Source organism: Ictidomys tridecemlineatus, chromosome 4 (genome assembly GCF_052094955.1).
Source record: "Ictidomys tridecemlineatus isolate mIctTri1 chromosome 4, mIctTri1.hap1, whole genome shotgun sequence".
NCBI lineage: Eukaryota > Metazoa > Chordata > Mammalia > Rodentia > Sciuridae > Ictidomys > Ictidomys tridecemlineatus.
The window spans coordinates 183,383,231-183,410,979 of NC_135480.1; the positions used below are offsets into that span (position 1 = coordinate 183,383,231).

At 42.4% G+C, this 27,749-nt stretch overlaps 1 protein-coding gene across 2 annotated transcripts in view; it reads right to left on the reverse strand.

Annotated features, from left to right (window-relative positions):
• Positions 1-27,749, reverse strand: part of Abca1 (ATP binding cassette subfamily A member 1) — a 134,313-nt gene that overhangs the window by 95,902 nt on the left and 10,662 nt on the right. For both annotated transcript variants that reach the window (XM_021729402.3, XM_005329744.5), the window contains exons 2-5: positions 17,949-18,110; positions 7,234-7,327; positions 3,411-3,552; positions 1,973-2,091 (exon numbers count right to left, since the gene is read on the reverse strand). In XM_021729402.3, coding sequence (XP_021585077.1) covers positions 1,973-2,091; positions 3,411-3,552; positions 7,234-7,327; positions 17,949-18,014 — 421 coding nt within the window. In that variant the 5' untranslated portion in view covers positions 18,015-18,110. The remainder of the gene's footprint in view (positions 1-1,972; positions 2,092-3,410; positions 3,553-7,233; positions 7,328-17,948; positions 18,111-27,749) is intronic.

The following is a 27,749-nucleotide window of genomic DNA, read 5'->3' on the forward strand; positions in this document are numbered from 1 at the left end:
AGCAAGTCTGTGCATTTCCCAGTAGAACGAGATCTGGCTTTGCACTGCAACACAAAGCAAAGAAGATGGTAGGAACAGAAGAGGTATCTGCAGGGAGGTAAAGGGGACAAGCTGGAGAAGAAGGAGGAGTAGGAGACGTTCTCTCTGTACAGCCATGCATTCTCTTCTCCAACCTAACTCATATCTCCAATTGCTCAAAGGAGAAATATAGTTCTGTTTCTAAGGTTGTCTCTACTAGATCTGAAAATTCTGGACAACTCAGGCCATCAGACAATTTCAACAGCCCCATGGGTTGAGGGGCAAAAGAGCTCAACCAGATGGTCAGAAGGCATCACTGTCATCTAAGATTAACAGGGACTCCTGTTTATTGAGCATCTCCAATGTGCCAGACATTGACATTTCAAGAATAGGTGTTATTTTATAGCTGAAAAAAAATTAAGTCTCAAAGAGGTCACAGGTCTTGGCTGAGATGCCAACAATCCAAAACAATCATAGTTCATATTCACTGAGTACTTCCTAGGTGCCAAATAGTATTTTCAAGCAATAAAATGTTTTATCTCATTTATGCCTCCTAACAATCCTAGATAGGTTATCTGTTATCTCCTTTTTACAGATAAGAAGAAATGCCCCAAAAGGGGCTAATCAACGTATTCGCAAAGTCACATAGCTACAAAGCAAAGTATGCTCACACTGTCCCTGGGTGGTAAAAGAAATAACCCAGCTCTACCCTTGGTCAACCAGATAGGGGCCCTCTAGTACATCAGGAAGGACTGAGGCTTTGACCAGTGACCCGCAGTGACAGCATCCAGGGTGATCCAGCCATAGAGTCAGCAATGGTCCAGTGGGAAACCACTCACAGCTGACCCAGGGGCCCAAGTACAGCTACATTTCTCCACTGTGGAGCAACACATCCTCTGTACCATCCCCAAGACAGCTTTGCTTCCCTTTGTCATCAGGTCCCACTTTGCCCACTGCCTCTTCCTGCCCAAGGAGAATACAGCTCTGTCTGCCCAAGAAAAATCTGGTTTAAACTCTATATCAATTTTTTTCCAAATGAATCACAAACTGGGAGCCCCACAGCAAAAGCCAAATTACTCCATTCCCTCCTAGGACACCAAAAAAAAAAAGAAGTAAAAAGTGCCTCCCTGGAACAGAGGCAGCGGTTGGCCCATGCTGGCCAGGACCGTTCATCCCTGACACGGTTTGGAACCACTGTCCATGGTGATAACAAAAAGCCAACCCGCTTTCACTAGACTTCATTATTGCTTCTGAATCCTCTAGATCTTCATGCCATTCTTGCCTGCCCTCAGTGGACTGTTCCCACTGGCCTCTGTCCCTTGGCAGGCCACAGACTGGGAGGTTGCACTGTGACTTCTTCGACCAATGCCTGGGTCAGCAGACTGCCTGCTCCTCGGACACTTCAGTGGCATGCAGTAAACCGCCTGGGCACTTACCAGATCAGAGGGAAAGGTTTCACTTTTTAAATATCAGAGTTCAAATGCCTAACAGACTAAATCAAATGACTACAGGGAAGATAAATTGCGTTTTCCTTTTAGAAGTAAACACTCAACTTTCCCTTACCTGTATCAAGTTGCAACTCTCACTGCTTATATACACAGAAGCATCCCCTGTCTGTAAATCTGTCCATTCACAGCAACCATATGACTGGCCCAATTCAAAAAAAAAAAAAAAAAATGCAGTTGGCAGCAACCTGCACCCCTAACTGTCCCTCTCATCAAGCCTGTGCCATTCCTATCTAGGGATTTTTCTTCCCAGAGAAGGCCAGTCCATTCACTGTGGCAACCAGCTTCCCTAGTTTTGTTTCTAGTGCCTCCCTCAGCTCAGAGAAGCCCTAGATCCAGCCAGTGATGAGAAAAAACTCTTAAGGTTAAGAGCTAAAAGCAACAAGCCCCAGGCCAGCACGGCAGGCCAATGTCCAATTCCAAAGGCTACGCAGGAAGGCTCTGCTTACTTGGACTGGAATTCTTGATCTGCTGTAATGTCCTCAGAACTTTGTGTATGTCTTTCACGCTGGTGTCTCTCCGGCTGTATAAAAGAAGCCTCCGAGCATCTGAGAACAGGCGAGATACACTGTAAAGAGTACAAGAAAAGTGGGAAAGCCCTGGTTAGGCCAGCTGCTGCTTCAAGAAAGTGACTACCATCCACCTGCCCCAACCTGGCTTCCAGGCCCTCTACAAGCCAATCCCATCCTCTCCCCTTGCCCAGCCTCACTGACAACCTGTGCTCCCACCCACCATCCCTGCCTCAAGATGCCCTTCCTATGACCCAAATCAACCTCAAAGACCCAGCCCATCTCTCTCTCTCTCTCTCTCTCTCTCTCTCTCATACACACACACACACACACACACACACACACACACACACACACACACAAACCAGCATGCCCCTAGGTGCCCCCAGGGCAGACTTATCTACAAGGAACAGTGAGCCCACCATAATCTTAAAGGCCCATGAAAATGGGTTTCACTTTTTATAAAAATCAAAATTTAAAATGAATATAATAAGAAAGCACATTTGGTAATGAATCTCCCCTGGATTATATTTGCTTTTGTGCCAATAGTCATAAAATGTAATTTTTAATATTTTTTCAAAGAAGAAAGGGCCCGTGAAGGCCCCAAATCCTGTGGTCCTTGAACTTTATAATGTGGCTCTGCCTGTCCCAGCTGCCGCTCCCTCAGAATTGTCTTCAAGTGGGTCCTTAGCACACTCTAACGCGTGTCAAGGTTCCAGATATCTCAAGAATCTTCAATGGCTCATTTGTTGGATGCTTTATTAATTTCATGCTTATGGCCACATTGAAGCCAGGAGCCAGGAATACAAATCCAAGGTAGAATCCTGGGCTCAGGATCTCCCACCCAGGAGAGAAAGACCTGCAGACCCAGTGACATTGAGGACTGAGACGCAGTGAAGAGGTAAGAGCACGGATCTGAGAACATAGAAAAGGGCTCTGCCAGTCTGAATCTGAAGCTCCTTGGAGGTCACAACCCATCCAGGGTGCACCTTGGTGCCTGCCCCTGCACCCTAAATCTAGAACCAGCCATTTGAGATGTGCAGTAAATACTGCTGAATGAGGCAGATTAACTATGAGATGGAGCCAGTGCACTGTGTGTCCCTTCACTACTTACCAGTCTTTGTGCAGAAGAACAGCCTCCAACCAGACAGCTTAGGTTACGTATTACTGTTACTCCAAAAAGACATCAAAGTAAGGTCCCACAGTCTTAAATCCTGGCAGTGAGCCTCCCTTCCCTCATTCTGCAGACTTTTCCACACAAACCTTTACAGAAGCAACTTTGCTCAAATCCAGCCATTCATAACTCTCTAGAGAGCAAGAAGGGAAGGATAAGTATTCACTGACAAGTCTGAGAAAGAAAACCTGATCCGGTACTTACATGGACTTGTTAAAGTTTCCAACAACCCCTGGAGCCTCACCAGGGGTTGGATAACGGAAACAGGGGTTGTTGGCATTACAGATAATCCCCTGAACCCAAGGAAGTGTTCCTGCAGAGGGCATGGCTTTATTTGGAAAGTGACCTGTTGAAATCAAGGAGAAGAAAAAACACACGGAGAAATATTAATTCCTTGAAGCCATTTTGAGACTCCCCCCACCCAATTCTTTGTCCCATATTCTGTGTGTCCCATTCCCCTCATCCCAGAGACCTGCCTCCTCTGGATTAATCTGACCCTGAGCTGGAAACCTGGTATCAGATAATGGTTCTTGATCTACATGGCATGTCCGTAGAGTGGGATTCACAACATCAGCCTTGGAGAAGTAATGAGAGGAGTAGATTAGACCATGCCCAGGAAGTGCCAGCCAAGTAGCAAGTGTTTTGCCACCATTTGTTCACCTTGGACCACCAGATGGGTCTTGGGGATGACCTAGTCCAATTTTTTTACACTCTGAGAGGAAGTTATAGCAAGACAGACAGCCAATGAAGAACCCTCAAGGAGCACAACTAGGAGCGGAACCTGCATCTCCATGATCCCAGGCCCAGCCCCCTCCTCACACTGTAGCCTTCTTTGTAATCTACTCCACAGTTCCCTCTGGTACTCTCCTTGATGGCCAGATGTCTGTCAGTTTGCTCCTCTGCCAGCTCCAAAGCTCCTCAAGGGCACCTCAAAAACATGCTGACTTGGGGGCAGATGTCATTCGTGAAGCTACTTTTGTTCCACTGCTGTTGTTTTGTCACTTGTCAAAATAAGGAAGCCCCATCCACCAGGTGAGCTCCTCACCTGCCTCTCCCCTCATCGTGGGAGCTTCTTACAAACAGGATGAATGGGCATGTCTGGGCTGGCTCCGAGGCCTTGAAGGCCCAGGTTGGCATGTGGCAGTCACCCACGGGTACTGCTTATGAGGATCAAGATAAATGTGCCCTGGATCAGGGGCTCTTAACCCAAGGGCCTATTTATGTTTAAACAAAAAGGCCAGGGCTGCAGCTTTCCTCAGATTCTCAGGATTAACTGTGACCCTCAAAGAGTTGGCAGCATTAAGAACCACAGCTTTAGGTAGTGAAGAGCTTGTAGTTTCACAAACTTCTGGGTCAGACCAACTGGGCTTCACATTGGGTCCCTGCAACTTGCTAAGCAACAACTTTGGTCAAGTTTTTGACAGACCCCTAATCTTCTGTTTTCTCATCTGTAAATGGTGATAAAAATGCATGTGCTAAGTATTATATGAGCTCTTCTAGGTAGAGCACTTTTGCAAAGTGCCTAGCACAGAACAAAAGGTCAACGAATAGGTCCATGCGGACTCTGGAAGCCCTGTGGTGTGAGCCCGCAGTAGTAGTTCCTCTGCTGTTGCCAAGCCAGAATACTCCTTCAGTCTCACAGCTACCTTCTTCCTCCGAAGTAGGACCCTCATTTTATTCATCCCTCTATTTTCATGCAAATGGGCTAACAGATCCTCCCCAGAAGTTAACCCAAAGCCAGAGCTTGCTGTACTTGGCATGTCCGAATCAGGGGCCTTCTATCTTTCTTCTCTCCATACTCCGACCAGAGACAACATCCAAAGCAAGGATCCAATCCCTGCAGTCACTCTCTGCAGGGACTCTGGCCTGTTGAACATTTACTTAGTTAATCTCTTTATCTCCCTGTTAACAGTTCAAGGAAAACCAAACAAAGCCCCTTGCCTAAATCAGCTGCTCCTCATTCAGAGATTTATGTAATCCAGTCAAATACTCCAAGGACCCAGGGATTCTCCCCTTTCAACTCCTGGAAGATACTGGAACTAAGAACAGATAGGTTCAGCCAAAGGCAGCACAGGGCACTGAGGTATTTGGGGATGTCCTTCCGTGGGGGAAGCAAAGGCCCTTCTTGGCATGTTGTCTTCTCTCTCATTTGCAAACAAAGCAAGATGAGGACTAGGCACTGGGTGCACAGGATGACAGCCTAAGGGACTCCTAGGGCCCAGGGAAGTCAATGGGACCTTGATGACTAGGGCTGAACCGAGGTTTATGGGGAAGAAGTGTATCACCAGCCCTTTGTTCCCAAAGAAGGAGTCTTCTCAGGAGAATGAAAAGCCCAGTGTCCTAGGCTCCCCTAGTAAGTAATCCAAGCACACTCCTCCCACTGCAAAGACAAGACACCTCCATGCACTTCACCTTAGCTTTCAACCTGCCCTTCTAACTAGGTCCCTAGGAAGGTAGTGAGAACAGGAAGGACATGGATGGATGGGCAAAGTCTCATCTGTCTTCCATATGTTCAAGAATTTCACAGATTGCCAAAATTCTCTGGTCTGGGGTCAGAGGGCCTTGGGTCAGAATTCAATGACTTACTCAAGATTACAACCCCCACTGCACAGCAGAGGCAGCACCCACACAAACCCCAATTTGTCAGGTGCCAAAGTCTGTGCCAATTCCATTACTCTACCTTCCCTCTTTGTGATCATTCCAGAAAGAGAACTGCCCAGGGGATGAAAATGCTGAGCACACCCTGAAACATACTTCTGTGGGGCTCAGGGTAATGTTTAAATAAAATCAAATATCCATTTGCTAATCAATCAACCTCTCCTTGAGATTGTAAAAGAGAAAGCAGAATTACCTCACAGGCCCATTAATTGAGTATAGATTTCATTAGATGTTCCATTCCTTTCTGGTGAAGTAAGAAAATCATGCCTGAGGGAAAGTTCTTCAGTTTTGTGTGTGTGTGTGTGTGTGTGTGTGTGTATGTGTGTGTGTAACTTGAATATGTATGATGGTGTATTAGCAAATTAGCATGTAAACTTCTGCTCTGTGCTGTGAGAGATGAGGCCAGACCAAAAGACAAAATTAAAAGTAGCCTTGGCCTCCACAGCTTTCCTAAGAGGACAGAGTCCTATAAATTTATGGGTCTGGTGGGAGATATAGATACAGTTGGCTAGTGGCAGGAAAAGTCCCTGGAACAGTGAAGCTGAGGTATCAGCTAAACGCCTACATAAATGTCGGTCCTTTAGATTTGGACGGCTCTGCCATGTCAATCTACCCATTGAGCCGTGCCACAGAGAAAGACTATGGCTGTGGGGTGACGACCCAGACAACAATAATAATGACAGGGGTATTATTATTCCCTCCTTTACAAGAAAGTAAAGTTACTTGCCCACCATGTAAGCCTAGTGAATGCTGTGCCAGGATTCAAACCCAGAAAACCATGCATTCTTCATCACTTCTCACTGTAAAGGGCTGTTCTTCAAAACACATGACTGAGAGACAACCTGAACTGATTCCATCTCTACCCTTATTACCAAGTCCCTGCACCTGTGTGAGCCCTAATTTACTCAGCAAGAAATTAAAACAAATGATAATAAAGTCTAGGAGGTTGTGACTGAATCAAATGAAATAATATCAGTCAGATGTTCTGCACAAAGGCTACTTAAAAATATATGTTCTATAATTTTAACTGCATGTTTAAGACATTCATACAGTGGTAAAGACCAGCAGGACCAAAGAGAGCAGCGCCTTAAGGGTGCTTTTTGGTGGCCACTGCCTGAACTCTATTTAAAGTAAAGTTACTTTATTTTCATGATTTAAAAATGTATGAAACAGATGGTAGCTATTGTTGTCATTACTCTTATCACTATTCACTAGGGATCAAAATCAAACTATTAGAAGACTAGATATTCTGTCCCAAGCTATTTGTGTTGTTTCCTAGAGTCTTTGGGAAAGGTAAACTCAGCCCATGTTTATTGCCTGAATTTTGCATGGGAGAAGTGAGTCTCAGGCATGACCCACAGATACTCACATTCATGTTGTTCATAGGGTGGGTAGCTCAGCCGAACAGAGATTAGGATCAGGAAGATAAACAGAGGCCAGGCCACTTCCAGCAAGAGCTGACACTGAGTAGGAAATAAGACAGAGCAATGTGAATTCAAAAAGTAGTATGATACCCAACACCACTGGGTCCTGAAAAATCCACAGAGAAATTCATTAACCATTGACCATCTTCTGCAGCCTCTCCTTCCATGAGCTTTGATAACACTGAACTGTCTGCAGGTCTCACCTCGTAACATTCCATTCCACACCTCTGTGCATGTCTTAAGTCAGGAAAGAGGCTTCCCTGCCAGCTTCATCAGGCTCACTTCTACTTAGTCTTCAAGACTCAACCATGGAGTCCTTTACTAATTCTCAGTTTGAGAAGCCCAGTCTCCTAGGCTCCCCCAGTAAGCCAGGCACACTCCTCCCAGTGCATCTCCATGAGCCCTGGAAGTCACTTGTTTGCATCACTGGCGTCCCCACCATAGCCTTAACATCACACTGGGAACATTTTCCATTGCAGAAAATATTCTCTTAAAATATGGCTCTTAATGGCCACTTCATATTTCCATTCTATGACAAGATCATAATTTAACCTTCCTGCTACTGCTGGCACTTCAGAGTGTTTAATGGAGGGTTTGTTTTGTTGATTATTTGTTGTTGGATTTTTTGCTGTTTCAAATAATTGACTTTTAATTTCCCAAGAACTTTGATATGGTTTCCATTAAACTCATCATTAAATCTTCTTCGGGGAAGGAAATACAAGATGATAACCATGTATGTTCTAGGGTGATAAGAACATGTGTGACTTTTTTTAAAAAATGCCTTCTTATTTTGCTAAATTTTCCACAATCAGCCTGTATTAATTCTCTTATCAAAAAAAAAAAACCCCACTATCACCATAAAACTATAAAGGCAAGTGGATCCATCTCTGGAAGAAAACATACTGACTATGGGGTTACCAAGACAAAGATGGGGCTGTTCTTGCTAAATATTTCTATATATAATCCCCAAAAGACAAAACACACTGAAATGTCCAAGCTTGCAAATGACATTCAGCTTCTTCCTTTTTATTTCATACTAATTTTTTTAATGTCTCTTTATTTCATACTAATTCTTAAGTCAATATATATGTATATCACAATATCACATTGCCCCCCTTAAATATATACAACTTTTATCTGTCAATTACACCTCAATAAAGATGGAGGGAATAAAGAAGACTATTTTCTTTCTGCCAGAACAAAGCCGTGACACTCAAAATAAACGTCTCTACCCACTGAGCTGGAAGTCCCTCCTCTGGGTGGCACTCAGATCCCCAGGTACTCTGTGCCTTTATCATCTCTTGGCATAGCAGGGCTATAGTCATATAGGAGCTTCTACTCCAGTGTCACTTGCTGCTCACTAAGTCTGCCACATGATAAAGGCTTAAAAGTGTTTCTTGGGTGAGAGAATGAACTGAAGTTTATAAAATAATGAAGATGAAAACATAAATCAAGTGGGTCCTTTGGGAAAGCAATGTGGCAATATGTATTTAAAAGTTATGTTTATCCCCTTTGACCAAATAATATTCCTGGGAATTCATTCTAGGGAACTAAATTTAAAATGCCAAAAAGCTATATCCATCAAGTTATTCATTGAAACATTATAATTGCAAAATATTGGAAACAACTTAATTGCACAGCAATAGGGAAATGATTAAATTATGGTACATCTAGTTGGCAATGGATTATGCAGTCATTATAACAATGTTTATGAAACACAGATACCATTAACCAAAAAGAAAAGGACACAAAATCATAAGCATTCCAAGCTCACAGCTAAATAAAAGCACTTACAAATATTAACAAAGACAGGAATGAAACTTTTAAAAAAATGATCAGATGAAAATGAATTCAGAAAAGAATAATGAACCTTGAAGAAAATAAAAGTAAAGAGAGTATGCATAAGATAAATAGTCATCAACCCTGAAGCTCTGAAGCTACCATTTGCACTGGTAGGATAAACAGTAGCTACTATTCACTTAGAGTCTAATTTGTACTGGGCATATTTTCTATGGCTTATTTCATTTAATCCTCAGAACAACCCTGGGAGGTAGGAACCATTACTGTCCTCACTTTATACATGAAAAGGCTAAGGCTCAAGGACAGTGAATCACAGAGCCTGTGAGCAACAGGGCTGAGATTAGTGGCCAGTTCTGTCCCATCTCTAAGGCACATTGAATCCTATTTGATACTGCAGGAGTCCCAGGCAGGAAATGGCCCCACTAGGTGGCAGGGACTAAAAACAGCAGCAGGTTCCATAGACACAAGATGAACTCACAGCTTGCAGATTTATAAAAGGTACAGCCAATACTGAGCACCTACTGTGCACTCAGGGATTTTTGTACATTTCATCTCCAATATTTAATCCATAACAAGACTGAGGGGTAGATTGTATCATTTCTATTTAAAAGTGGAAAACTAAGGTTCAGATCAACCACGAGTTAAAGCCTGAAAATAGACTGCACCAACGTTTGAACTCAGATCTACTGACCCCTAAATTTCTGCTCTGGTCATGCTGTCATGCTGCCTCTCACTGAACAATGTCGGGGACATATCCATTTTAAGATCTGCCCCTTAAGTGGAACCCTGTACTTGCCAGCCCTGCTGAGAACTGATCTGACCCAATGAATCAGGCCTTATGTTTCTGGACATCTCTGCAGATCCACATCTAGAACCCTGTAGAGCAGCAGATGCTCAAAATATGTTGGTTACTTGAAAAAAATGAATGGATCTTCCCCATGATACTGGTAGCAAAACGCACAAGGAAAATCTTACAAACCACTGTTAGCAGCTGAAGATAGCATGGGTAAGGAGACCAGGGAAAGAAGTCACATTGAAAATAGCAGTAATAATAGCTAATATTTAAAATAGGTCTTTGTATGTACCAATATGCTAAATGCTTTGCAAATATTGACTCATTTAGCCTTCAAACAACTCAATTAGTAGAAGTATTATAATACCCACTTTATAGATGAGGAAACTGAGGGTCAAGAAGTTAATGAATTGCCCAACAGTACAAGATTAGTAAATAGCAGAGCTGATATTCAAAGTCAATTGAGTCCCTGCTCATAGCCACTATCACATCAACCTCCTTAGGCCCTCTGCCCTCCTATGGCCAGAATATGTAGACCCCTGATCTTTCAAAGCCCCTGCTAAGCAGAGACACTAACATGTACTGAGGAGTAAAGACATCACCACCAATATTCACACCACCCAAATGAGGGAACTCATGAGACAAAATGTAATCATGTCCCTTTCTCCTATACCTCCAAAAAACACTTCTACCATTGAACATAGAACTCACCTTCCAAGATCAGGCGGATGTTCTAGGTATTTCTTTTCCTAATAGCCTCACTCTAGCGGGAAGGGCTGCTTTAGAAATGCAGTACTTGCTCCACTCATCAAAATCAGACTTCTCCCCCATCACTACGCTTAGTACTTTTACTAAGCGCAGGCTCTCAGAAATAACTTATAAATAAAAGCTGACCCTTTACCATAATACACTTCTATAGAAAACTTAAGTCTTGCTTTGGTACACCACCAAACTCCACACCTCCCCACCATGGCGTTGGGAAGATGAGGAACACTGCTTCCAAAAAAGTTTTTCACCAAAGTCTAAGACGCTCTGGGGAGAGCCAGAGCACTACTGTGTACTTTCCATTGATATTCCTCATCATCATGTGGGCCTGATTTCTCAACAGTGGTGCCACCAACATTTTGAGCCTGATAACTGTGGGAGACTCTCCTACTAACTGTAGAGTGTTTAGCAGAATCCCTGGCCTCCACCTGTTCATACCAGCAGCACACACATGCCCAGGATTGTGCCAACCAAAAACTTCTCCAGACACTACCAAAAGGCCCCAGGGTGGGGGAGGGGATTGCCCCTAGAGAAGAATCACTGCTCTAGAGTAACTGTGAAAATTAAATATCATTTCCTGTAAAGGATTGAGGACACAGTCCAGCTCGTCACGGCTATCACGATCATCATGTTATTCAATATGCATCAAGCCATTTGTGAATCCTCATTCAGAACTGTGTCAAGACCTCACTCACTATGCATGTTCACTGTCCCCTGAGTGTTCATTGCTGCTGGTTGCAGAAGTTCATATACCACAATCCAGTCACTCTGCGAAAGCATTTAGCTACCTAGCCTGAGGACGGTCATGGAACTCCTGAATTCTCAAGATTTATGCATATTAATTCAAAGTTGGGCACAGCAAGGACCATGTTTAAAGAACACAGAAACCAGTGAAATAAAGTTTGGCCTTAGGCAAAGGTCTCCTGAATAATGGAAGCCCAAAAAATTCCCTTCATACTGAAAAAAGAAATCACTGTTTCTTAGTACTGAGTTAAAAAATGCTTGAGATTTCAATGGGGCATGAAACAAGAAACAAAAAGAATATACACCAGAAATGCAGAGATGAAAATGTCCTTTCCATTTACAGCATGGTCACAAATCTAGGAAAGCCCACAAAATCGAATAAAAAGCTGAAATTGAAACTGAATTGAAAATAGGGGTAAATTAATCAGAATCAAGGTAAATCTAAATAATGGTATTGCTAGAAGCCTGTGATAATCAGCTAAATTAGTAATATGTAAAAGGAGAAAAAAATTACTATTCACAGTAAGAACAGACACATAAACAGAAAAGTTAGATATTCTCTTAATCTTAAATATTCCTGAACTTTGGTGAGGTAAGTAAAGGAAGATGGGAATTAATGAGAGCTAAGCCATGCTTCTTGATGGGAACATTTAATATCCAAATTTTCCAAAAGTATCTATCACTATTTCAAGTGAAATTGTGTTAAATTTATAGATTTAACACAATTTCACTTGAAATAGTGATAGATACTTTTTAGAGCTTCATATGGAAATAAGATTCAATGAGAAAAAGAAATGGATGAAAACAACAAAGGATATCCTAAGAGGTCAAATCAAAGGAACATATAACACAAGCTCCCCCAGGTATCAGAATGGTCACCAAAGTAAGGACACTCCTGGGGCTATATTAACACACAGGTAACCAACACCTGTCAACCAAACAAAAAACTCCGAAATAGACCCCCACAGACATAAGGTCTTATGAATGTCCCCAAAATAACTAGGCTATAAAAGCTACAGGGATAACATTATGTGAATGTAAAGAAAAATTAATTTTAGACCCATTCCTAACACCGTGTATGTTTCAGTGAGGTGTGGAAAACTGAAGTGAAATCTGAAAGATTAAATCAGATCAATGCTAGAGGGAAATACAATTTTTAAAACCAGGCTGCCCTCCTGGAACTACTGAGCCTGATACATTGATAATGGCTTTTTAAATTGGGTCTATCCTTTAGAAGGACATCTGGTCCTATACTTCAAGGACCATTTCCCTTTGTCCCGGTAATCCTAGTCCTGAGGAAATAATACAAAAGTAAGAAAAGTCTAAGTATATAAAATCTTTACAGTAATTTAATTGTAACAGCAAATGCTGAGAGCAAATTAAATGTTGTCAATAGGGTTTGAGCTTATAAAATGAAAACTGCATGGACGGCTTAGTAAAGAACATCAATGGTGTCATCCTATGGCTGGAGCCAAAGGTCCAGCCTTTCCCCTACTAACTTACTAACAGTACTTTCTTCACCTGTGGAACAGAAGTTGCAATGCACAGCTCTCAGCATCACTGTGAAAACTGAGACATAATAGGCATAAAAGCACTTCCACTACCACCAAACACACCCTACCCTCAGGAATCCTTATCATAAATATAAAGATTATTTGGAAACATGGGATTACACACACTAAATACTGTTAAACTAAAGAAGAAAACAGCATAAAATGGTTTACATGTATTAATGATTATAATTACCCCCTGGGGCTCTCCTCATTCAAGTTCCTTAAGTGTCAAGCACCACAAGACTGATCCTAGAGATCACAGCCCACCATCAAAGAATCCTTGTGAACATAAAATCACAGCTACAAGGCATTGTAGGATCTAGCCCTGCCTCTTTCCATCCATCCCCAGCCAGTTTTCCTTCATTCCATCAGTGCCACTGGCTTCTTTTTGTTCCTTGATCCAAGAACATATACCCCTAGTCTCTTGGCCTGGAATGCAGGGCCTCTTATCTCAGAACCCCTGATCATTGGTCAACACTGCTGCTCAAATTTCAGGGCTCTATCTAAGTTAAATGTCATGACCTTCCATTCTAACTGAAGTCCCTACTCCTGTCCGTACCATCCTTTGGTTGTTTCTTTCATAACACTTATCATAGTTTATAATTATATATTTTTTTTATTTTTGTGCAATGTGTTTCATATATGCCTCCCTCATTAAACTGGGAGTTCTGCAAGGACAGGGACCATGACTATCTGGTTTATCAATATATACCCAGTGTAATCTCCCAAAAGTAATAGATGCTAAATAAATATTTATCCAAATGAAACAACAATTAGCTATTTGTTCTAATTTTCTTCATTCCATAGAAGAGAGAACTAAAGCTTGGAAGAAATGACCACGGAGGCACACAGTGGCTAAGGTGAGTTTAGATCATGGCCACTGGAGCTGGGCTAAGACTAAAGTCAGGGGAAAAAAATGTGTCAGTGAAACTGGAATTCAGGAGGGGGTACAGAATTTTCATCCACTGTAAAATTCTCCAATGGCTCAGAAAGGAGGAGTTTTATTTATTGATTGATAATTTATTCCTTATTATTAAAGAGTACTAAATAGTAGTACTTCTAAGTTATAAAAAAATTATCTATTTTCTTAGCCACATGATTGAAAAAGTGATCTAATAGAAAAAAAGTGATGGTAAAGGAAAAAGGAAAGAGGCCACATGGTCACCCTCACTCTGTCCCACCTGTCCCACGGAGACCTTGGCCTCTGGCTCAGCCTAACACCAGATGAAGAGCCTAAAAGCTCTGAAGGCCCTCCCCCTTCCTGTCCCAAAACCTGTTTGCACTGAATGACTGCCACCCACACAAGCTAACTGTTACTTTGAACCCAAACTGAGCTTTGCACCCAACTTTCGCAACTCAATTCAGTGAACTCTTTGCCCAACAGAAATAGTGGAAAACTAACCCTGATTGATGGTCCTCATGAGTCTGCACAATGAAGGCCCAGGACAGGGGTCCTTGGGACACATCAGCAAACAAGGACACCAAGAAGGGCAAAGCCACCTTTCAACAAGGTTGCAATGGGATGTACTGCTCAGTTCTGGGCTTTGACCTGTTCTCTCTCTTCCTCCTGGAGGCAACAAACAAGACCCCTGACCCAGACCCCTGACCTCCTCAAGATCCACACTAACAAACCAGGAATACATTGACGGCTCATTCAGCAAACTCTCATTAATTATGTCCCAAGTTCCAGGTTCTGTGCTGGGCTTTGGGACCAAGTATATGCATTCCTGGATCTCAGGAGCAAGGAAACATGCAATATGGGCATTTATTGTGGGCAAGAGCTATCATGCAGATATCATGGTCATATCATGGTCATGCAGGTATCATAGTCAGGGCTGGCTCTGACTATGTGAGCTAACAAAGTGGCACCAAAACCTTTAGCAGGTTCCGACGTCTACACAATATAATGTAGAAACTCAAGCCAGGATTAAGAGGTATCCACCAGTCAGAATCTCAGATTCAAGAATATAAAACCTTTCATGCCGATAAAATAAACCCTGCTGAGAAGGATCCAGCCTTATTATTTGTACCCAACTGAGGCCACCAGGAGATTAGTTCTGTTGCTTTCATGATGGATCCTCTCTGGACCCCTCCATCCCTCCAAACCCTAATTCCATCAAGTATACAAGAGGCAAGTCAGATCTTTCCAGCTCCAGCCCCATCTGACAATCTGAGCATCTGTGACTTAAAACAAACCACCTTTCTTTCTGATTCAACAAAAATGGCATTCCTTTAGAAATCTTGAAGAGAAGTAACTCAAACAGACTAGCAGGTAATGGCACAGCGTCTAAAAAAGGCCTTTAGTGTCAGGGGACCGTGTTCCTACTTCCTTCTTCAACAAGAACTCTGCACAAATTGCCTTTAACTAAGCCTCCCTATCTCTCTAATCCCAACCCTTGTAAAGACATAAGTAATACTGAGCAAAAAGCTCAAAACAAGCTCAAAACCAGTGTAGACTGGCCCAGATGAGAGGATCCAGCCCACATCCTGTTCTACTCTTTTCCCTAATTCCTTTCCTGGTCAAGCACAGAAAACCTTTTTCCTGCCATTTAATCCTCTCCCAGGCTGGGCACTGCTAGGCAGCTGCTAAGCATTTGGAAGAGAGAAGGAAAGAACTGTGATGGACAGAATGAGAAAATCACAGACTCTGGTCCTAGCTCAGGTGCTATCTGACGACTGGGGGGATCCCTCCCATGCTCTGTGCCTCAGCTTTCTCATCTGTAAAACCACAAGTTTGAACTGGACGGTCCTTGAACCCCCTTTCACTGTTAATATGATTCCTTTCCATGACTCACTAATGGACACACCATGGCAAAGATAATTTCCCACTAAGAAGGCGGCTGCCACTAGGTTGAAGAGAAGCGGGGAACATGGACCACATAGTAGCTAAGAAATGAAGAGATAAGGACAACCCTACTAGAAAATGGAAATATCAGAGACTGGGAACAACTGCAAGAGGCAGGAGTTAAGGCAAAGAAGAAGTCAGAAACTTCAAGATTTTCTATGGAGGATAGAAAAATAATGATGCTACTAATCATTACTAAAATAATGATGGCACAATGGTGTAGAATATCAACTCTGGAATGAGATTATCTGGATTTGAACCTTACCTGTGTTCCTTGTCACCAATGTGGAACTCTGTCTATCAAATACCTCTCTTAACCTCTCTATCAAATCCCTCATAACATGAGAACTGACAGCTATAATATGAGAAAAAATAGCACTTTATGAGGCCTTAAAAGGAATAATCCAGTTAATAATCCACTTCATGCCTGAAACATGGATGCTTATGTTTGTTTTTATATTAATATTATGCATTAAGTTTCACTACTATTTTGACTAAAACAGAGAGGATACATTTAGAGAGCTAGTCCCTGCTCTCTTACTAGTGACCTTGGGATTCAGGTTCCCCATTTGTAACATGAGAGGCTGGACAAAATCAGTGTTTCTCAAGCTCAAAGCAGTATGCATACTTTGGAAGCATTATACGTGAGTTCTCTGAAAGGATTTTAAACATTTTGTGTTTTCATTTCAATGATCATCTAAACAAATCCTGATAAACATATCTGGATTTTCTGAATGCTTACTTTAAAATCAAGTGCTGGCACAAGACTTCAAAGCCCAAGTTTATATTCATGCATGAGTTTGTGTTGGCATCAGTATTACTGTAGAGGACTGAGAAAGGAACAGATGAAAACTCGATTTATGAATGATGGGAATGAACCAAATGACATCAAATGAAACTTGTTCAAGCAGGAAAATGTACAGAGATTTGAATAATTAGCACACAGAAATACAGACTTGCCAAACTCAAAAGGAACAGTCCTGTACCACCCACTACTATATTCATGTTGCAGCTTATAATATGCATTTTAGCTAAGCAGAGTCAGTTGTTTTATCACATTTATTGTGTTAAATTTTAATTGTATTTTTTTTGCAATTTTGTTTGCATTTAATTTGTAAAAATACACATGGGTCATATAGTTATATCATAGCCTATAAAAGATATATATCTAGTTATATATATATGAGCATACTTAAGTAACATTAAAATCAAAATTACTTGAACAAAAGGGTATCCTGACATTTTTTGTTCTTTTAAGGAAGGTCCAAGCATCACTCTACTTTGAGAAACACTGAAATAAATTCTCTCCAAGGTTATTTACTGCTATTTGTGTTTCTGAAAGATGAACATTTTTTGGATCCAGATAAGTTGTGCTTCGTTAAGACAGTGAAGTGGGGATGCAGGCTTGGAAATAGGCAGAACAGGAAAGAGAGATTTAGAAACCAACTACAGAGAGATGTAGCTAAGCCAGGAGGACTAGATAGGATCACTAAGGAGGGGTAGCCAGAGATAAAACAGCAAAGAACTGATGCCTGAGCATCAGGGAGATCACCCTGCCTTTTAGCCCTCCTGTTCCTTTGGAAAAATACCAAGCAACTGTGCATTAAAGATGACCTCCTCAGGATTACTCAAGGCATTACTGACCCATCTAGGAGGTGAAAGGCATAGAATGCTCCACAGAAATAAGACAGGCCTTGCTTATCATATTCCTCCAGGCCTACAAAGTTGGAAGGACAGAGCACAGTCTGACACCAAGATATCCAGGAATTGATCTCTAAAGCTGTGCCATTATCTCACTGCACTCCCAATTCCCAGAAATACAGGGGCCCATGTGTTGCTCTTAGAAAGCCAGAAAGCTCCCAGGGCTATAGCAAAAGGAAATACTGGTGTGAGGTGGCCAGTGGCAGTTATCTATTAGGTTTCAGAAGTCAGAACTCATGGGTCTCCGGGCTAGCACAAACCAAAGACAATATTCCTGCCTGGTTGCAAATCTTCCCTCTATGCCAAGCCACAAGGCCACATCAGGATCGCAGAGTCCTGGGTCCACAAGTGCCAGATTCATTCAATCTCTCTGGAAATCCAAAATACTCCCTTCCCTCCCTCCCCTAACCCGCTATGGAGGAAAGCATGAGAGAGCCCCGCAGAGAAACCCACACTTACTGTTTGTCTTCTTCTGAAAGTGAGGTTCTTCCACAGCAGCAACCTCAACTGAGGCCAATAAGCCATGTTACCTCAGCCGGCACCCAAAGCAACCTGTGTGTGGCTCAGGAGCCCTGGAGGCACTGGCCGAAGCTCACAGCAGACGCTGTGGCTGGTCATTAACTGAAAGATAAAGCAGAAGAGGAGACAGCCGTCAGTTATTGATGCAAAGTCATACACCAATGAGGGCCACGGCTCCAGCCCTCTCACCTGAGACCGCCAAAACCCAAGTCTATGTCCTAACTGCTCCTTCATGGTCCGGTGTCCTGGACTCCAGCCAGCCTCAGGATACTCCAGCAAACAGGGCTTCAAACTGCTGCTTTCTGGCAGCAGACTGGGAGCTAATCATTATGGTCCTAATCATTTGAACTCCATTGGTGTGATCATTTGGGAATGAAAAATGCATTAGAAAAACAGATTCAAGGGAGCAAACTTAGATGATCAAAACACTGAGGACAGAAACGGCACATTGGAATCCCAGGCCTGTTTCCCTTCTGTAAGAAAGTAGCTCCCCTTACATAAAGTGTCAGCAGCATTGATAAATTTTGCCTCAAGCCTGGCGTGACTATGATGCTATTTCCTAAAACTCACTGCAGACAAAATTTTCATGTGGCCACAAAGTTGGGTCCTTCAAGTGATAAATGGCACCATCAATAAAGCAGTTTCCCTGTCTGGAAAGCCTCAACGTGACTTTGATGACTGTGAATAAGCACCAAAGAAATGCCACAATATCTGGCTCCCGGGTGATAAAGACAACCCGAGAGCTGCGTCTCTGTGGAAAGAAAACAACATCCCACAGAGAAGCAAGGGCTGCTGAGGCAGACACAGCGCAGCACCTGTGAAACTGACAAGCTCCCACGGCCCTGGCATATGCACACTTCTGGCCCTGTTCAACCTGCACCTGGGCGCACGGCCTGACTACTCCATGTCAGGTGTCACAGCTGCCTCCTTTGGAGAAGGGTTTCACCACGCTGGGACAAGGAGTTCTCATAAACTGGAGATACGAGATTCTGTGTGTTCCAGCTGTCCACCCAACAGCTGTATTTATTGAATGCTGAAATAATCCCCAGGAATGATGCTCAAGTTAAAGTTGAGAAAGAGGCAAAAAATGAAAAGTGAAAGAGAGAGAGAGAGAGAGAGAGAGAGAGAGAGAGAGAGAGAGAGAGAGAGAGAGAGGCACACACAGGTTAAAGACGTACCCTGTCAGCCCTTGGTAGTCATGAACCCTCAACACAACCAGAAACCAACTTTATTGATATAAATAAATAAATAAATAAATGATGATTGTGGCTTCTAGTGGCACAGGGTGGGACATGAGGCCTAAGGAACCAACAGCAAAAGGAGCTAAGGATGTAGAAGCCATTTATGGATAAGAAACCAAAAACTGGACCAAAAATCCTTGAATCCAGAGGAGCTCTCAGTGCGAAGGTCACCCTGCAGTAGAATATTATCCTTTGTTCCCCACCCTACAAAGACTCTGATTAAAATCTTCTAGGGAAGCAAAGAGACTGGAGGAAATTTCCAGTATCTGAGAAGAAAGGATGACCTATCATAAGATATTCTACTTCGTTCTTTAGCAATCCAATAAAACAGGAATTCTTTCGAGATAGTCAAGATCTCTCTTTTCTTTATTATTTGTTCAGCAAACTGCTAACAGACACAAACCTCCAAAGTTTCTCATGCCACAAAGAGAAAGACTTAAACCAGAACTATCACACTGGTTTGCAGTTCCCTGTTTAAAGATGTCAACTGGACTCGTGGCATGAGAACCAGAAAGGCATCGGGAGGACCGTGCTTATAATCCCAATTTGTTTTGTAAATGGCTAAGGATTAGGACAGGGTTTGTACTCCAGAACTTCCAAAAAAAATAAATGATTAACTAGATTTTTCTCCTGCAGAAAGCTTCTCTCAGGGAATCACTTAGTTGATTTATATACTACAGGAACTTTTTCAGATCCCCAAGGTAACATTGAGGAATCTAGAACAAAGTTTGCGGTTAAAAAAGGAAAAACTAACCAACAGAAAGCAGAATTAGCCCCAGTTTCCCAAGCATGTGTCCATGGCCAAGGCTTCAGGGTTGCTGAAGGGGGTGATAATACCTGCCTGCCATGGCAATCCGAGGACTAAATGAGATAAAATAAGTTCCCAAAACAGTCCAAGGCAAAACCTAAGTTGCCAAAGAAATATGAGTTCCCATCTTCCTACTTATATTTCCCAGTTTTATTATAACCCAGATAAATGGTTACAACCTGTTCAAACTGGTCATTCTATTATTTCTAGAAAATCCATTGTGAGTTCCTGGAAAGGAAGGAGGGATCAAGTAAGAAGGATGAAATCTGAGTGGCCTAGAGCCAGGGTCTCCAGGGCTGAACCCAAGTATAGAATTTCCTTCCCTCAACTATGCACGGAGAAGCTCAGAGGGAGAGAAGAACCTCCAGAATGCTCATAAGAAAAGGAGGAAAGGAAAACCAGGAGGGGGATTCTTGGACGGCATTTATATAAAATTGCATTTTTAGGTCTCCAAACATCGGTGCTGACCCCACAGACCCTCAAGAGACATACGGATGGTTAGCAAGAAGCAGCCCAGGGCAGCAGGAGAAAGTTCTACTCTGGCTTCACTGTGTGCAAACAGGCAGGCTTCCTGCCCCAATTCCTCCTGCCCACCTTGGCATTTCCTGGCCTCCTACACAATCCCCCACCTCCGCCCCCATCTCAGAACACAATGATCAAGGCTGGGAGCAAGTCTCTCCAAAGAGAAGGGTTTGTCAATGCCTGAACCCTTCTGCCCAGGTAACAAAGCCAAAGGGACATTACCACATCAGTTTTCCAAGGAAGTGAACAAACAAAACCAGAAACCATAAAAAAAAAAAAGACAGTACTACGTAATGTACTGGATTTCTCAATGTTTCAAAGCATAGCAGGCTCACTCCTGCCCTTCTACACATTTCCAGTTACTGGCTGGAAAGGATCCCACTTCACAATCATCACCAGTCAATAGGCCACTCTCATCTTGCTCCTGGAGAACCACAACAGCCACTTTACTGGCCTCCCTTCCTCCAGTCTTGCCCCACGTCCATCCCTTTGACCCACAGCACCTAAGTTCTTTGACCAAACCAAATATGCCATTCCACAATCCTTTCCAGCTCCTCACCGCCCTGAGGATGAGGTCCAATCCTCCACAAGGTTCACCAACCTCTGGCCTCCTGGCTGGGACTCCAGCCTACTCTCTCACCATTCCCCACCTGCTCAGCAATGCCTGGAGCTCTGAATCACAGGCTCCGGCTGTGGAACACTCAAGGACTGCTGGGAATTCTCTGGTGTGTTCTCTTGTCCTTTCTCCAGCACTGTCACCCTGGCTAAGTCTTCCTCCACCTTGGGTCTCCACTTCGTCATCACTTCCTCAGCTTCCTTTCCTGATCACCTCCCCTTCCTAGGTGGCCCCAGGGAGACCTCTGTTTTCCCTTATATGAGTATTTCTCTTCTGGGTCCCGGTCCCTTCATGACTGTTTTCAAAGACAATACAGGCAAAACTCAGGGGATGTTGACTTAATTAATTAACAAAATGATAGACATGAGAAATAGGGTCTCAGCATTCAAGGGTGGTGACATTCACGGGCCTGTGGCAACTTATTTCACAAGCTTTCCTAACGGATTCAGACAAATTGTCCCCAGAGAGGAAGCTCTGTGTACAGCAGGCTTCCACCTCACACTGAAGAGGGTCACAAAGGACTGCTGAGCTTGCCAGGTGGCTCCTGGGGCATCCTGGAAACTGTAATTGAATCTAAATCTGCTTCCCTTAAACATCAGGCTTAGCTACGGCCTGAGCAACCCTCCCAAAGCCACAGGGACCGCTGAAATCCGTTTCTGCCAATCCTTAGACTCAAGTCCTAGTGGCGGGCTCTCTAGGCCTTGTCATCAGTCACTCCTGGCCAGAATTTGGTAATTTCCATATCTCAAACTTGTTTGGGGCATCATGGATCCGGAAGAAGTAACTACTCAAACGTGACCAATGTTTTTCTGAAATTTTCACTTCAAATGCCACTGATATTCTGAAGCTGTTCATATCTGCAGAATACCAAAGATTGCTAAAAACAGAATCGTCCCAATAAGCAAAGATGCATAACATCACACACTGCAGAGAAATGCAAGTTAAAAACACACTGAGATATCACTACATATCCACTGAAAGTTAAAAAAGTGCTAGGGAATATGTGGAGTAATTGGAGCTCAGGACATGGATTGTGGTAATATATGATGAAAGAGCCACTTTAAGAAGTTTGGCAGTTTCTTAAGGTTTACATATACTCAAGACATCACCCACCGATCCCAGCTTAGGTATTTACCCTCCAAAAAATGAGAGTATATGTCCACACAAAGACATAAATATAAATGTTTACAGAAGTATTATACAGAGTAGCCCCAAACTGCAAACCATCCAAATGTCCATCAACAGGAGACAAATAAAAATGGAATACTACTTAGCAACACAAAGGAACCAACTACTGATAGATGCAACATCATGCATAAATCTCAATTACCTTATGCTAGGAGAAATAAGCCATTTATTTGGCATTCTGGAAAAGATAAAACAAAAGAGACGAAAATCAGGACAATGGTTGCCAGGGGTTATGGCAGGGGAAGAGGACTGAATGTGTAGGGGCATAGAAATGTTCTCAATTAGAATAGTGGTGGTAGAACATCTTTGAAAATGCATCACACTGCACAGTTTACAGGGGTGAATTTTACTGTATGTAAATTATATATCAATAAACCCAACACCAAAAAAAATCTGCCTTCTATTATAATAATTAACATCCCTAGAGGTCAAATTACACCTTGGAAGATCTAAGAACCGCAGAGTAGAAAGCCTGATTATTGTGTGATCCCCTCAGAAAAGAAAAAGAAGATAAACATTCATAACTACTTATTAATTCCACAAACAACTGCAGCCTTAACTGGAAAGGCTCCCATTAGCCACAACAAATATTTATCGAGCATCTATCATGTGCCAGGTGCTTGCAAGACCCTAGAGATTCAGCAAGGAACAAGAGACGCAAGCTTCCAGCCTTCATGGGATCTCTGTTCTAGCAGAGGAGATGGAAAGTAGACAATAACTGTAGGTTGCCAAGACAGTGGGTGAAGAGGAGGAAGAGGAAGGACACAGAGCATAACAGGGAAAGGAAAATAACTCCTCTGAGGAAGCATCTTGAGAATAATGAAATGACAGTGGCCCAGTCATATGCTACCCACAAAGAGGTCATTGAAGTAACAGCCAGTATCAGACATTCTTTTTACTTTCCCTAGACCAGAACTTGGAATGTCAGTCAGGCCCAGTGATGCTGCAAAAGGAAAAAATTTCAAAAATAAAACATAAAAATAATTTAAAAACAATAACAATAATAATAAAAGCTCACAAGAAGCTTGGTAAGACAGGAGAAATGATGACCCTGGGCTCCAAGCTATTCTCCTCACCTCCCTTTCTCACCAAAACATTTCTCCCTTTTGAACTTGACATGTCCAGTTCCAAGAGAGACGAAAGAAGAGTTTAAAAAAAAATTTTTTTAACTTAAAAAAGAAGAAAGGAAGAGTTAAAAAGTCAAGGTGGGAGGAGGATTTATTTTCCCCCAATTTGGCACAGCAGAAAGAAAAACAGGAACTCCTTCCCGTGAGCTCTACCCTCTGGAGCATGCAGTCTGTCTATGGAAAAGGAGGAAGGGAACTTGTGCAGGACTGCCCTGCTACCAGAAGCCGTCCTCACATGTGACAAAAGGCTGATCTGGTCTTGCTCTTTCTTGCAAGAAATGGCCAGCTCCTCTTGAAGGGTGGCAGTCAGTACGCGTGCCTTAATCAGGCATGTTCCCAGGAACAAGATCTCCAGGCAGGAACCACATCAATGTCAGGTCCCAAGGAGACAGAAGCCACCCCCTCTGGGCAGGAGAGAAGGGCCTTTCCCAGGATGATACTCTGTCGGATTGCTGTATTAGTAGATGGAGGGCCTTGGGATTTTGGAGACCCGATCCTACCACATCCCTCCCACAGTCATGTAGGTAGAGAAGCTAAGAACCCAGAAGCAAGTGACTTAGAGCTGCTCCAAGGGAGCTCAGGAGATCACTTTTTCAATGACTCGCACTACTCCTTCCCACCAAGCTATTTTTCCTATGACTGTTTATTTCTCTGAACACATTTCTCTTATGAGTTCTATCCAAACAGTTCACATATCCAGAATGTGCAGGCAGCAGTTAATTTTCACTCTTCAAAACCAGTGATTATCTGATAGCTATTTCTCTAAAAGTAAAAAAGAGAGAGAGAAATGTATATGCGAATATTGTGCTTTAAGACAAGTTTCCACATCATTACCAGAAGTGAGACAGAAGTTGCAATTTCTGACAACAGCTCGGTATCTCTCTTGATGAAACTGTTCATAAATATCCTTTTCTTACTTGAGGTAAGAAATGGACAAAGAGTGTACATATTTATAGTGTTCTAGATGTTTTATGTTAATAAACAATGGACAAAGCAAGAGTTTAATGTAAATGACATTACATATGAACAGAAAGATGTCGGTGCTAAGGCTCTATTTATGAAATGTTGATGCAAAAGCAAGAATCACAGATGTGAATCATGTGCCTAGGCTCCAGAGAGATGTTCAAGGTCCTGTAATATTAGGATATGAAACTTGTAAGCCCAGCAGAGCATGCCTGCTTTGGAAAAGGCCTGTTCTCTAATTGCCTCTCTGACTGGCCATCTCTGGATCAGTAGCCATCTTCAGGGAAAAGCCTAATGAGGTTACTAAAGGCCAGAAGATCTGGCTCAAACAGGCTCAGCACCCATGATTGAAGACAGAATGTGGCTGCCAAGGAGGAAGGAGAGGATTCTGAGACATCCCTGATTTCTCCCAGGCTAACCCTTCAGCTTTAGCAAGCCTTAGGCTACTTTGACTGCCTCTATTTAACTCTTCTGGCCTCCAGAAGCTAATGGGCTCTCTGTCTTTAAAGCCATACTTGCTAGTGCCCCTAAAATTGCACCCCTACACAAACACACACACACACACACACACACACACACACACACACACACACACACACACACATGCACACCCTGTAAACTCTACAACCATCTCATGGACCCTCAATTCCAATGACATCACCCTGGATTAAAAAGAGAGCTACCAAAGGGCCATGGTATAAAGGGTTGATACTCAGTCCCCCTGAAATTGTGTCCCCAAATTGTAATTTTAATACTCAAATTTGAGAAAACAAGGGCTAAGAAACCATCCAAGGTAAATGTCAAGGATAAAATGAAGTCATTCTACCATTCCAGAAGAACTCCATCATTCTAGAAGAAGCTCTACTAACACACAGCCCATTTTAAAACTACATAGATCCAGTGAATTATATTAATTCCATTTGTCTGTAACATGAGGTGGGGGGGGGGTTAAAAGTACCAAATTCATCATGCATACTTGATTATTAGTAACAATAAAATATGATAGCTGCACACCCTTCTTTCACTCAGGAATACATATACAAATCTCCAGACAAAATTATTTGTTAATAACCAATTTTCTATGAAGTGTCTATGAAGTGAATATACAAAAAATGAAAGAAGAAATCCAAGAACAGTGCATAAATCTATAACTAGCCTTTCTTTGGGGGGGGTACTGGAGATTGATCCCAGGGCACTTTACCGCTGAGCTATATCTCCAGCCCTTTTATTTATTTATTTATTTGTTTATTTTGAGACAGCTGGAGCTAACCTAGAAATTGCAATCCTCCTGCCTCAGCCTTTCAGGTTGCTGGGATTACAGGCATGTGTCACCATGCCCGGCTGTAACTAGTGCTTGAGAGGCATAATTTCTCACGTTATCAACAATTCTGTTTTAAAGGAGATCTTGAAAGTTTAAAGCTATTTCTATCATGTCATTGACAGTTAGACAACCAATGATTCTATGCATTACTCTCAAAAACCCAGATGCTACCAGCTAAATGGTCTTAGGACCTACAAATCTTTGAAGAGTCAGGCTTTGTGGAAGAAGACCTGTTTTAAACCCACATCCTTGTTTCATTGTAGTAGAATTATGGAGAATTTTTAAGAGAGCCCCTTTTCCCCTACTAGTTTCCATTAAGAGCAACCTTCAAAGGAAGATTTCAGCAAACAAAACAACTATTTGCTTTTTCTCTGGTGAGTCTATGTAGCACGTAAGAAAATGAAACTTTCTCTTAGAAAAGAAACAACTATCAGCATTTAAGGTCATAAGAAAAAAAATCACATTTTCCAACCATAATGATAATGCCAGAATAAAGGCAATCTAAAGAACAGGGACTCTCGCATTTACAAACACCATGAGCTATAGAAACACCGGCAAACAAGCCCCACGCAGCAATCTGTGAGCTGCAGAAAGACTTGATGGGTTAATATTCCCTGTTGTATGGTTTTCCAAGAGGATTTTAGGAAAATGATTTTCAGCAAAAATTATTTGTTTGGCTTAATCTCTGAAAGGTCTTCAGACATCCAGCATTCCCCAAGCCTAAAGAGTGTATATTTATAAAAAATGCTCAAAGATATGAGGGATAGGAAAACCCAAATCTTTCACTCTTTCCTTTCCTTTGGATTTATTCTGCTATGCAGCAAGCTCCCCCAATCCTTAACTCTTCTGTTTTCCTGAATCAACTGGTCCAGTAGGAAGAAAGGCAGTTCTGGAGTCAGAGAAACTACTTTTGAATCCCGACACTCCTATTCACTGGCTCTGGGCCTAGCGACTCTGAGTCCCTGTATCCTCTCCATAAAGTAGAGCTAATAATGTATAAAGCATTTATCCAGTTCCTGGAACAGAGTGGGTACAGCACACAGTAGCTATTACCGTGATGAGAAAGGCCGACCTGCAGAGTGAAGCTGTCATCCAGGGTGGGGCCCAGCGAGGGTGGGGCATTAAGTAAAGGAATCTCTCTTCTTTGTCTTCACAGGATATTATTTCCCTTAAAGGCCTTTCCAGAGCAAATTGGAGCTTTCTCCAATGCCCAGCCAGCTCACTGGAAGAAGTGACAGTGTTATCTGGGTATCCTGGAATCACTTTTGGCCATTGTTTTACCATAAAATTCCCTTTCAGGGGTCCCCACTCACCTGTACGGTTTTCTCCACACTTTCATGGCTTTCAGCTCCTGCTTTTTTTTTTTAAATATTTACCTATTTGTTTTTAGTTATAGGTAGACACAATACCTTTATTTTATTTGTATGTGGTCCTGAGGATGGAACCTGGTGCCTCATGCCTGCTAGGCGAGGGCTCTACCTCTGAGCCACAACCCAGCCCTCAGCTCCTGTTATCCTAACCCACAGCTGCTTTCCTCCAAATCTTCAGCAAATACTTCAGTTTTCCACTCCTTATATTAGAAATCTGAGCCTTATAACTCTTACACCTTTTTAAAAAGATATCTGTAATAATCTTCAATAGATCAAATTATCAGATGGGCCCTACTAAATTATAAGCTGCATGCAGCAAGCTACTGTGTCTCCATATGTTATTCTCTGCCATCCTGAGCCCAAGGATGACCTGTTGCTGCCTAAACATTTGTAGAATGAGGCCCTTGGGGAAAAAAAACCTCAGGGATAAGAAAACAGTCAAGGTAGATTTACTACAGTAACAAACCAGAAATTTCACTGAAAGAAAAGGTTCAGGTACCCAAAACCACGAAATATTTCCAGTTGTGTTCAAAGAAGCAAGTTTAAACAGAAGAACATTTCATTCAATTTCCCTCAAAGTGTCTG